Source organism: Aulonocara sp. 'chitande type north' Nkhata Bay, linkage group LG15, assembly GCF_057382095.1.
Source record: "Aulonocara sp. 'chitande type north' Nkhata Bay isolate Kocher_YH1m ecotype deep benthic linkage group LG15, A_spYH_male_GT1.1, whole genome shotgun sequence".
NCBI lineage: Eukaryota > Metazoa > Chordata > Actinopteri > Cichliformes > Cichlidae > Aulonocara > Aulonocara sp. 'chitande type north' Nkhata Bay.
The window spans coordinates 26970162-26982757 of record NC_141358.1 but is presented as its reverse complement, the minus strand read 5'-3'; the positions used below and the strand labels follow the sequence as shown (position 1 = coordinate 26982757).

The window sequence follows — 12596 nt, the reverse complement described above, 5'->3', positions numbered from 1 at the left end:
TACAGGTCCCCAGGGTGAGGCCAACCAGGAAACAGCCCACCTCTGCACCAGTACCTGCTCCTCGGGTGGGAGCAGCTGGTGTCCAGCAGGTGCCTGCACCCATTCCGGCCGTTTCCTTTGTTTTCTTAGGAGAACAAGTAAAGCCGCCTGCTAATCCACCACTTCATCCACCATTACACCCTCTACTTCTGTCACTAGTTCAGTCGCTAGGTCAGTTATTAGCCCAGTCATCTGCTCAGACACCTGCTCAGCTGTCTGGTCAGCCAGAAGTCTGCACCTGCTGGTCCTGCATCTGTTCCAGCTGGGGCCTCTGGAGAGCCGCGCCAGCCATCTGTGCCCGCTGGCGGCTCTGAAGAGTTCATCCAGCTGTCCAATGTTTTGACGCCATCTGCTGGCGACTCTCTGCAGTGTCTACCCAGCTGACTCTGGGGAGTCTGCCCAGCTGTCGTTTGCCTCTGCTGAGGACTCTGGAGAGTCTGTCCAGCCATCAGCTCCACCAACTACTCAACCATCAGATCCACCATCTGCAACAGCCATGATGCCAGCCATCCAACCGCCTATGGCTGCTACGCCGCCATCTGGTCTTGTGCCTTCTGGTCCTGCTCATCCACGGCCTGCACGGCCTGCTCGTCCACGTCCAGCACTACACTGTTGACGGCCACTTTCCAGGCCATTGGCTGAGCATCTTTGCTGTCATTCGCAGCCTCCTTAACTATGTTGCCACCCCCGTTTCCCAAGCGGTGGGCATCTGGACTTCACCTGCCGCTGCTTTACTCACGGCCAGCACCCTGGACTGTCTCATCACTGCCGCTGCCTCCGCAGTCGGCCTTCAGAACTGCTTCGTTGCCACCAATGGCTCCTGAACTGTGTCTGCTTTCCGCGCAGTTGGCACCCTTTATTGTATAGGCCTGGATTCCTGTAATGTCGACAGACAGTGGCACTTGTAGGTTGCTTTGCTTTCACTCTTCTGTCCAGTTCATCCCAAACCAGCTTGATGGGGTTTAAGTCTGGAGACTGTGCTGGCCACTCCATGTTTTCAAGGTTACCATCTTGCTCTTTTTTTCCTGGGGTATCCTGGCATAGCTTGGACTTATGTTTTGGGTCATAATCTTGAAACCCTGACCAACTAGATGCATACAAGAGGGTATTGCATGGCACTACAGAATGCTGGAGTAGCTATTTTGGTTCAGGCCCTGGAGACAGCAAAACAGCCCCAGACCATCACACATCCTTCTCTATGTTTGACTGTTGATCCAACAAACCTACTCGATGGCGTGCAAAGATCCTGCATGAACCAAAGATTTCAAATTTGGATTCATCAGTCCATGATACCTTCTTCCAGTCTCCAGTAGTCCAGTGGTGGTGTTTCACGGCCCAGGCAGGCCTCTTTGTCTTATTCTGATGTTTTAGCAATGGCTTTCCTGTCAAACCTGCAGCTCGAAGTCTTCTCTTAACAGTTGAAACTGAGAGTTGCTTACTATGACCACTATTAAACTGTGCTTGAAGCTGTTGTCCTGCGAGCCGCCTATCACGCAAGCTGTTAACTTTCAGTAACTTGTCCTGTGATTCAGTTGTGGTTTTGGGTATGCCAGACCTCTTCCTGTCAGAGTTTGCCCCAGTTTCTGAGTGCCTTTTGATGGTGAAGGAAACTGTACTCACTGACACCTGGACTTTCTTTGCAATTTCTCTGTAGGAGAGACCTACACCTATTTTATAGAGCTATTTTTAAGTGCTATGATGGCCTGTCTGTCTTCCATTGTTAATTGCTTTTTCCTCCCCATTTTTGTAGCAACACACTGCAGTACAATACTGTTCAACTGATGCTCACAAGGGTATGGCACCACAGTGTGTTCCAGCACTGCTTTTATGCAGACAGAGGGGGTGGTATGTAATCCAGAAAAGTTGGAACACCTGTAGGATTTAGTAGCTCCAGCTTTCAAGTCTTGATCAACTTCCATTGCTGCAGAGCAGCTTTAAATTGTTAACCCATGTTGTGTTCTCTGAAAAAGGCCTTTTTGTTTAGTTCTGAAATGTAAATAATTTTTCACTTTTGGGTAACCTTTTTCTACCCTCTGGCAGTTCACCACTTACCTTTGTACCATTTGAACTATTCATTGGACGTGAACAACTTGACTTGCAATAAATAACTGGAAAAATTGGGGTATTCTAAAACTTTTGATTGATAGTGTATGTAATTTAAAAAAAAACCTCTCATCGCTGCTGGTGGTCTATCCTTCAAGCTGAAGGAATATAATATATATAAGAGCTTGCTCTACTTCTTAGGCACCTTTTTGATTGCCCCTTCCTGCAGCTCCGATCATTGGCTAACTTCCTTCCATGCTACTTTGACCTTGGCCTCTAGTCTCCTTCGCCATGGAAGGTACTGCTCCTTGTGGCTGTTTATCTTGTAGTCAAGCATCTCACTGATCACTGCTGATCGGTGATCAGTGAAAAACATTAATACATGACATCTCACAAGTCAGGTTATACGGTCATTTATTGTACATGTTGCCGTGTTTCACATCTTGGCAAATTAAAGCAGAAATAATAAAAACTTTCTTTTAAAAAAATTCAGAGTAAAAATATTGCAGAAAATGAAAATGATGTTGGTGACTGAAGAACAGAACAGTGAAAATATGGGGAAGCTTTCTTTTTTCTTTTTTGACCTGAAGTGGTACGCACTTTCAAATGCAACCTGTGTTCATTTTAAAACTTTTAGCCAAGTTTAAATGGATAATAACCTTTGACAGAAGAAGAAATATTTTCAAGGGTAAGGACTACTAAGAAAATGAACTTGATGAACGTAAGGAAATGCATTGTCTTTACATGTATGCAGTTGCCATTGACTGGTTTTAGGATTTAAGGGTAGGGGAAGGGTTTGGTTCACATCTACCCTTTTTTATGTAATCTTGACCTACACCCTAATAAGATCTGCTAAAGGAAGAACTATAAATGCATTTAAGAGACTTCATTTGAAAGATAATATTTTCTAGTACTGAAAACATGGCAAAAATGCAATCTTATTCTAATCCTAGTAGGACAAACAATGGATGTATGGAAGCAGATTATTATGTTCTTTAGAATCAGTTGCCATATTCTATACTTTAAGTTAGGAGTTGAAAAACTGCCATTAAAGTTTGATAATCCATGTAGTATGTTTTACTGCATTCTAGAAGGCAGTTGGCCAAAAAGAGCAGTAATCCTCAGAGCCAAACTAGCAATATATAAAAACTTTCAGATCACATCTCTTACTGTATATTAAAGCAGAAAGGAAATGTAATGTGTTGTTTGCTTATCCAGAAATCTTGCTAGAACTTGTTCTGAAATGCCATATCATATTTTCATTGTGGATGTTACTCAGATGCAGACTGATGTATGCAATTATTTGTCCTATACTGAACACAGAGACACAGAGGAGTCAATTGACAGCATCAAAGACTCAACGCCCAACCCAAACACAAAACCGAACCCAGCATACAGAGGTTCAGTGAATGTGGTTTCGAAGGTGTGGATTTGGATCATTTTGTCAGAGGAGACTCTGTAGAAGGACAGACTGCCAGCAGGATAATCCACATACACTGCTACTCTGTTAGAGACCGAAGAGGGAGGGACTGATCTGATTTTGTTATCATGGCAGACGGAGAAGCCACCATCAGAGCATCGCAGACACCACGACTGATCATTCATTCCAAACTTGCAGTCTTCACTGTTTCCTTTCCGTTTTATTCCTCTGTAACTTACGGCTATGTCAACTTCTCCTCTCCACTCCACCTCCCAGTAACAGCGACCAGTCAGACGATTACTGCACAAGAGCTGCTCCCTACGGTCAAATCTGTCTGGGTGATTGGGATAAGTCTGCTCCTTCTCTCCTACCAGCATTACTTTTCTGTCGTTTTCAGAAAGTTTCAGCTTTCTGTGTGCTGTGTTTCTGTCCAGTGTAAGTTCACAGGCGTCTGCCAGAAGAAAGAAGACACAGCTTTAAAATAAAGGACATAAAGAATATTCAAATACAAGGTTTCAAAATATCATAAATTCCTATTAACAAAGTACATGCTTACATTTTCTCAGACCGGGTTTTAACCTTTGCTCTCCACAGTTTTCCACCCTGGGGAAAAAAACAACCCAGTTAACTGATATGTTGTCTTTCATTATGAAAAGTGGAAGACATGCTCTAAAATATAAGCTAATGTAGGACTATTAGCAGCCACCAACCAATCAACCACACATGCTCTCAAAACTGAAACTGAAAATGCTAACTTTTTTCCCAGCTTCACTGACAGTGTTAAATCTATAACAGTATTGTAGAGAAGGGCTAAATAGTGTAAATTAGACTTAATACATGTTGTCAAGTTTCACAATGGCTTAAATGCATGCTTGTATTTAAGGCAAAGAGCCTCCATGGCAAGTATTTTTTTTTTAATTATTATAGTTTTTTACAAAAATCATCGGTGTCTTCATGAATCATACTTCAGAATGCCAAGTCTCCAGAGTGGATTTTTCAGTCCAGTGGACAGCAGTCCCACTCCTGAATCTCCTGGATGATTGTAACTTAGGTCTAGCTTTCTAAGATGGGAGGGGTTAGATCTCAGAGCTGCAGCCAGAGAAGCACAGCCGTCATATCTGATTAGACAACCTGAGAGGCTGAAATTATTAAAAGAAATTGTATTTAAAACAGTGTTATAGGTAAGTTTAAGACATTGGTCAGGATATACAAAAGAATCTGCAGGACACAGTCTTTAGAAAAAGAGAAGTAAACATCTGATTTCTTACCTAAGAGTTTCAAGTTTACAGTGTGGGCTCTCCAGTCCAGCTAACAACCCTCTTACGCCAGAATCCTGCAAGTCATTGTTACTCAGATCCAGCTCTCTCAGGCTACAGGACTCAGAGCAGAGAACTGTGGACAGGGCTTCACTGCTTCTCCACGACAGTTTGCACACAGCCATCCTTTAGAGTTAAGGTTGGAGATGTGTTTTAAACACACTTCATATTCGGTGTTACTGAATTAGCTTTCTGGTTGGACAAATCTAGATCACTGCAAATGTTAATACAAAAACACAAAAATGCCACCACCCTAAATTAATTAAGAAATTATGTCCCAATTCTATTTAATAGAAATTAATTTGACAATTTAAACATTACTGTTGCCAAATTTGAAGTGTAATACTTTGCAATGGATTCCTAACCTGAGAATCTCCAGTTTACAGTGTGCACTCTTCAGTCCCACAGATAGCTGCAGCATTCCTGAATCTTGCAGGTCATTGTTACTCAGGTCCAGCTCTTTCAGACTAGAAAATTGGAGAATTGAGGAAAGATCTTTCCAGGTTCCCCCTGACAGGTGACAACCACCTAGCCTAAGCAGGAAATAGTAATTACAAATGTTTAATGTGTTCAGTTATATTATTATATTATATATATCATGTCAATGCATCCACTTAACTTAACACACTGGTTACTGCTACAACTACACGTTTCTTTTCCAGCTATTTATTAATGAGTATTAATTTATTAATGAGTATATATATATATATATATATATATATATATATATATATATATATATATATATAGTACTATGCTATTCTTAGTTAGTTCTTAGTTAGCGTATTGTCTGTCTTGTCTTAATGTTGGTTTATGTTGGTTTATAATGGAGCACTGTAACAAAAAAATAATTTCCCCCAGGGATCAATAAAGTATTCTGATTCTGATTCATCCACTTACAGAGCTCTGTTGGAGGCTTTGACCACTGGGAGTAGCCTTAGAAGAGCTTCTTCTGAAGCAGAGTATTTCTTCAAGTCAAATATGTCCAGATCTTCATCTGATGACAGTAAGATGAAGACCAGAGCTGACCACTGAGCAGAAGACAATTTATCTGTAGAGAGACTTCCTGAACTCAGGAACTGTTGAATCTCCTCCACTAGAGAACAATCATTCAGTTCATTCAGACAGTGGAACAGATTGATGTTTTGCTCGGTAGCCTCATTTTCGCTGATCTTTTTCTTTATATACTTGGCTGTTTTCTGATTGCACTCTGAACCTACTGTTTTCTGGAGTCCTCTTAAGAGATTCTGACTGTTCAGCAGTGATAGCCCAAGGAGGAAGCGGAGGAACAAGTCCAGGTGTCCATTTGGACTCTGTAAGGCCTTGTCCACAGCAATCTGATGAAGGAGTTTTAGACTACATTTGTTTTTAAAGACCTTAGGCTTCTTAGAAGCAATTTGATCTTCCAGCATGTTGACCCCAGAGTTGCTAAATATAAGATGGACATGAAGAGCAGCCAGAAACTCCTGAACACTCAGATGGATAAAGCAGAACACCTTGTTCTGGTACAGTCCTCTCTCCTCTTTAAAGATCTGTGTGAACACTCCTGAGTACACTGAGGCTGCCCTGATGTCAATGCCACACTCTGTCAGGTCTGATTCATAGAAGATCAGGTTTCCTTTCTGCAGCTGATCAAAAGCCAGTTTTCCCAGACACTCGATCATCTTCCTGCTCTCTGGACTCCAGTGCTGATCTGTTTCAGTTCCCTCGTCATACTTGACCTTCTTCATTTTGGCCTGAACCACCAGGAAGTGAATGTACATCTCAGTCAAGGTCTTGGGCAGCTGTCCTCCCTCTCTGGTTTTCAGCACATCTTCCAGAACTGTAGCAGTGATCCAGCAGAAGACTGGGATGTGGCACATGATGTGGAGGCTTCGTGATTTCTTGATGTGGGAGATAATCCTGTTGGCCTGCTCCTTTTCTTTGAATCTCTTTCTGAAGTACTCCTCCTTCTGTGGGTCAGTGAACCCTCTTACCTCTGTCACCCTGTGAACACACTGGGAAAGAATCTGATTGGCTGCTGCAGGTCTTGTGGTTATCCAGAGGCGAGCAGAAGGAAGCAGCTTTCCCCTGATGAGATTTGTCAGTAGCACATCCACTGAGGTGGACTTTCTAGGGTCAGTGATGATTTTAGTTTTGTGGAAGTCCAGAGGAAGTCGACACTCATCCAGACCATCAAAGATGAACACAACCTGGAAGTCTTCAAAGCTCCAGATTCCTGCTTCTTTGGTTTCAGTAAAGAAGTGATGAACAAGTTCCACCAAGCTGAACTTTTTCTCTTTCAGCACATTCAGCTCTCTGAAAGTGAATGGAAACATGAACTGGATGTCCTGGTTGGCTTTGTCTTCAGCCCAGTCCAGAGTGAACTTCTGTGTTAGGACTGTTTTCCCAATGCCAGCCACTCCCTTTGTCAGCACTGTTCTGATTGGCTTGTCTTTAACAGGTGAGGCTTTAAAGATGTCTTCTTGTCTGATTGTTGCTTCTGGTCTGTCTGGTTTCCTGGATGCTGTTTCAATCTGTCTGACCTCATGTTCATCACTGGCCTCTGCAGTCCCTCCCTCTGTGACGTAGAGCTCTGTGTAGATCTGATTCAGAAGGGTTGGGTTTCCTGCTTTAGCGATCCCCTCAAACACACACTCGAATTTTGTCTTTAGGCTAGACTTCAGCTTATATTGACACACAGTATTATGAGTTCCTGAATAAAAAACAAAGAGAAATTAAAACCTGTTAAATCTCACGAACACAAAAAGCTCAACACCAAGTAGCTTAAGAAATATGCAGCTACTGAAAATCCCGTAAACACAATGTGTTTAAACAAGTACGTGCACCAGGTTGAAAGGCAGCTTGTCCTTGTAGCACACATATTGTTCTAGTGTGTTTAACACCATTCAAGCCTGCATTTTGAGACACGATCTCAAAATGGGAGTTCATTCCACCTTCACTTCGTAGATACATAACTAGCCAAAGGGACGGCCACAGTTAAACTGTGAGGCTGTGTTTCTGAGTGAGTGGTGAGCATCATTTAATTCAGGGAACTGTTCTGGCTGTTTCCCCCAACAACGGGGTGAGACTGACATAATGACTTTAAGGCCTGTAACTAAAAATCACTAACACAGTCGAGCTGGAGGTGTTAGAGAAGGCGTTTATTACAGCAAAAATGCCTGACAAAACATACCATCACCCATCTTAAATACCAATACTGTGCTGAGAATGTGGCTGGATTTGAAAGTGAAGTTAATACAAAAAGAGGCATCTAAAAAACCAGAGTGTCGATCGTGTATTGGCGACTTTGCGCTGTCACTCTGTCACTTTGGGGCAGAAACTTGAAAAATATGTATATAGTGAGGTAAGTAGTAGAATATTGGACCTGTAAGGCACCCAGTTGACTCCCAGGACCCATGGAGTCACCAAGAATCACCTTCCTTGCTCTTCCACTGGCAACAGAAAAGATCATTTACCATTTTGGGAAACTAAGGCTTCCTAAGGCATCCACAGAAGAAAAGGGTAGTGCTGCTCTCCAGGTTGGATGGTTAAACATTTCAAGGAGAATGAGCGCTTTCCTTGCCTTAGCGACATTATTGACGGACATGTTATAACAGATGCTGACATAACAGCAGAAACAAGTGACCTTCCCAGCAGATGAGGATCATGAGATAACTTTACCACCAAGATAAATGTCAGAATTGTCACCACCACAGGTTCAAAGCCTATGCCCTGTACGAGGCAGTAGGTAAGTGACATCACATCGACATTACTGAAATACTCGTACTGCTCTGGAGATGGTCGGCCAGCTCCTTCTCTTTCATTCTTCTCAAGAAGTAAAGTGTGATTTTCAGAAATGATTCTCTGCTGCTCCTCCTCTCCTCCACATCTTCACCATCCTCTCTCTCACTCTCCAATCCGACTGAGTCATCTGGGCTCAGAATCCTCTGAAATTTTTTCAGCTCATCCTTCACAAAACTGATGATGCTCTTCTCGAGTTTCTGGAACAGAAATATTAATGCATGTAGCCTGAAGGTTGTTCCAACCAGAATACCTATCACTGATGACGATAAGTGCAGTGGGTGAACATTTACACACAGTGAAGATGGAGTCGAGGTCTTTTTGATTCTGCTGGGCATGCTGAACTCTAGAGAGACACATAAAATATTTATGTTTATTTTAGTTATCATGTGAGTTGCTTAAGGATAACAGGTTCAAAATAAAGCTTTTACAGGACTGTGCAGTCCAGTAAAAACGTAAATAACTCCTCCAACCTTCCACCCCCTCACTGTTTGTCTGATAGATAGTGAAAAGTATCCCACATAAAGCCGGCTGTATTTTGTTGAGAGCAGTTTTACTTTTGCTAAAGAGCTGTGAGAATAAAAATCTAGTTAGTACAAGTATATTAATCCTCCTGCTGTAATGGCTGCACCAATCTTAAAAAAAATTAAGGTACTTTCTCAGATACATCTGCACACTTTCAGCTCCTACCCCAGATCATCAGGCCTCTGTTCATGTTTAAAGTCAACACGTGGACCCTTGGACCGCTCACTCTGCATGGACACACTGCTGGATACAGAAGAGTGCTGCTGCCATTGTCTGATCTTCCTACAATCACAGGAGGATATTTCAGTTACCCAGCACATGGTGTGAACCACAGTGATAAAATACGAATAATACAAAGCACCATGCTAGAGATAATCATAAATGAATAAAAATAATAAGCCATGTTAAAATCCTTGATTAGACCAGCATGTTTAAAATGCAATGCTAAAACTTAATATACCGTATTGTTCCATATTTTTTGGACTATAAGGCGCACTTAAAATCCTTTAATTTTCTCAAAAATCAATAGTGTGCCTTATAATCTGGTGTATGAATTCTGGTTGTGCTTTCTGACCTTGAAACTTTGGTAAGCTACGAAGCCACACCGCTTGTCGATGCTCCGATTATCGGAGCATTACGGCTACTGTAGTCAGGAGCCTTGCGCAGTAATCTGTGTCCAAACTCTGCTTCAGGTTCCAAAGTCAAAAGCACACTGCGCCATCACTGAGAGTTAAAAACTAACTCTCTAAATTCTTTCATCTTTAACAAAATTTGCTGCTTTAAAAGGTGTAACAATAAAGTTTAACATCCAGACATCCATGAAAACAGAATTTATTAAATTTAACGGAGTTAGAAGTTAACAGGAACTTAGCTTGCTAGTTTCCACCTAAACATGATATAGCATGTTCTGACTGAGAGATTTCTGAAAAAAAATTAAACACACAGCTCTCCTATCACTTCAGACAGAAATGAAGACAGAAAACTAAACAGCAGTGACTTTTGTAGGGTTACTGAAGTTGGACTAGCCGGTATAGTATATAATGATGTGCTACGTGATTGCTAGCGACACAGCTATGTTAGCATAACTTAAACAGTGAAGCTGAAGGAAGAATGCTAACTTTTTTCTACTCAATAAAAGTTAACGCGAGCATTCCCGATGGTTAGGGGCAAATGCAAACGCATCGTAGGACGGTGTAAACGGACCAAACTTCAGTGAGGAGAACAACTAAGAGAATCCATCCACAATACAAGGTTAGTCATTAATATACTGCAACAACATGGGAATAGAGCAGCTGCGAGAGAATTCAACATTAATGAATCAAGGGTACAGAAGTGGAGAAAGCAAGAAGAATGAGTTGAGTAAAGTCTGGCTTACTCAACTCTGACTGGACTGTTTTGTTTCCCTTATTGCGTCTTATAATCCAGTGTGCATTATGTATGAAAACAGACCTGTTCATCGACAGTGCGTCTTATAATCCGGGGCGCTTTATGGTCTGATAGATTTATTAGGATATAAAATTGATAGTTAAAATATGTGCAGTACTCTGTATCAGATAACTCATGCACCTTTGAGTCCTTACCCTTGGTCAGACTTCTGTTCATGTTTAAAGTCAACATGTGGACCCTTGGACCGCTCGCTCTGCATGGACACACTGCTAGATACAGGAGAGCGCTGCTGTTGTCTGACCTTCCTACAATCACAGGGGGAGAGATTTCAGTTAGCAAGCACACTGGGTGAACCCAGTGGCAAAAGACACAAAGTGCTGTGATAGTTGCAGCAAGTATAAAGAATCGAATGGGACTGGACATGTTATAAGTGGTGGGAACAAGTTGGCATTTGCAAATGCAATAATAAAACATAACCTATTCAGTCTTCTTACTGATCAATACATTCATCCTGATCTATATGTTGATAAAAACCTGATTCTAAAATATGTGTAATGTCTGTTTCAGATAAGTCCTGAATCGACCCTGTTGCGCTCTTACCTTGCATCATCAGGGCTCTGTTCATGTTTAAAGTCGACATGTGGACCCTTGGACCGATCGCTCTTCATGGACACACTGCTGAATACAGAAGAGTGTGGTCTCTGCTGTAGGATCTTCCTTTAAATATAGGAACGCATTTATGTTAGACACCATCCTATGTGACTTGTCTTAGTACATGACAGTTAGAATGAGTAAGTAAATCCTCCTGCTAAAAAAACATAAAGCCATGAAATGGTTGGAGCGTGCTATAAAGAATTTAAACCGTGTTAAATAAAGTGGATGAAAATGGTATTGCTAAATGCAGTGCTAAAACAGCCATCCATCCATCCATTTTCTGCCCCTCTGAAACTGTAAAAAGCTGCACCTTCAGTTTGTAGTCCTTACCCAAGGTCAGACCTCTGTTCATGTTTAAAGTCGACATGTGGACCCTTGGACCACTCACTCTGCATGGACACGCTGCTGGATACAGGCGAGTGTGGTCTCTGCTGCAGGCTCCTCCTGCAAACACAAGGACTCGTTTATCCTGAATAAGAACTCATTAATAACCTGAAACAGTGATCACATGAAGAAAACTCTGAACGCTTTTGAATTTTTGCTCTTCTAAACTTTTTTCTAAATATTAAGATAATTAAATAAATAATAATCAATATTTCTTTCAACATTGTTAAGAAATCATTTTGTCTAACAAATCTGTTTTAGTTCCTTTGACTTCTTACCTTGGATCAGCAGGGTGATGTCCATCTTTGAAGTTAACATGTTCGTCCTTGGACCAATCGCTCTCCATGGAGACACAACTGGGTACAGGCGAGTCCCGTTTGTGGTGTTTGATCTTCCTATTATATATAATAATTTAACTTGAGTGCTTAACTAGAGATAAGATGATGTGTCATGGGCGGTTGGTCATCTCACCTCTGCAGTTTGGTTCGACTCTCATGTTCCCCGCACTGATCCATAGCAGATCCCAAACCTTCACACAACATCACAGGACACATTTGTTCTGACTGCTGTCAAACAATTACAAAAAGTTTGGATTCGTTTTGATATTCAAAATGTAAACTGGTCTTTGTTAACATAATACCAGTATATCTTGATACCGTAACATAAAACAAACAAAGATAAGAAACACTTTACAGAAAATACCACGTGTTTGATCGTGTTTGTAAAATCAAAATTAGTGCATCTAATAACTGTTTTATTTGATTTCCTTTCATGTTGTTTTATCTTGGCGGTGGGGTTTTAATCACATTGAGCAATAAGGTTATCAGGAACCTTTTTGTGATTTTTATACCTCAGAAAAATAAAACCTTGAACTTTGATTTTGTATGATATGAATTACAGCTGCTGATTGGTGTGATAGCATTCTGTTTGTTGTAAAAACTGTAAATGTCATTACATCAAAGGACATTTATTTATAGGTAAAAAGTTGTGTTGTTTGTTTGTTTCAAATTTCTACATGCCATCTGGTTACTGAAGCTTCCTGTTGT

The 12596-nt window shown here is 41.3% G+C and overlaps 1 protein-coding gene across 1 annotated transcript; it reads right to left on the bottom strand.

The window, feature by feature from the left end:
• Positions 1–2492: 2492 nt before the first annotated feature.
• Positions 2493–12101, bottom strand: LOC147313247 (NACHT, LRR and PYD domains-containing protein 3-like). The gene is made up of 14 exons (XM_086265264.1): positions 12022–12101; positions 11829–11945; positions 11497–11610; positions 11113–11229; positions 10707–10817; positions 9292–9408; positions 8899–8947; positions 8588–8801; positions 5719–7513; positions 5184–5351; positions 4771–4944; positions 4468–4641; positions 4059–4105; positions 2493–3953 (listed from the first exon to the last, which is right to left on the bottom strand). Exons 1-14 carry the CDS (start codon positions 12090–12092, stop codon positions 3391–3393), a joined length of 3831 nt encoding a protein of 1276 aa, XP_086121390.1. The 5' UTR covers positions 12093–12101; the 3' UTR covers positions 2493–3390.
• Positions 12102–12596: the final 495 nt, after the last annotated feature.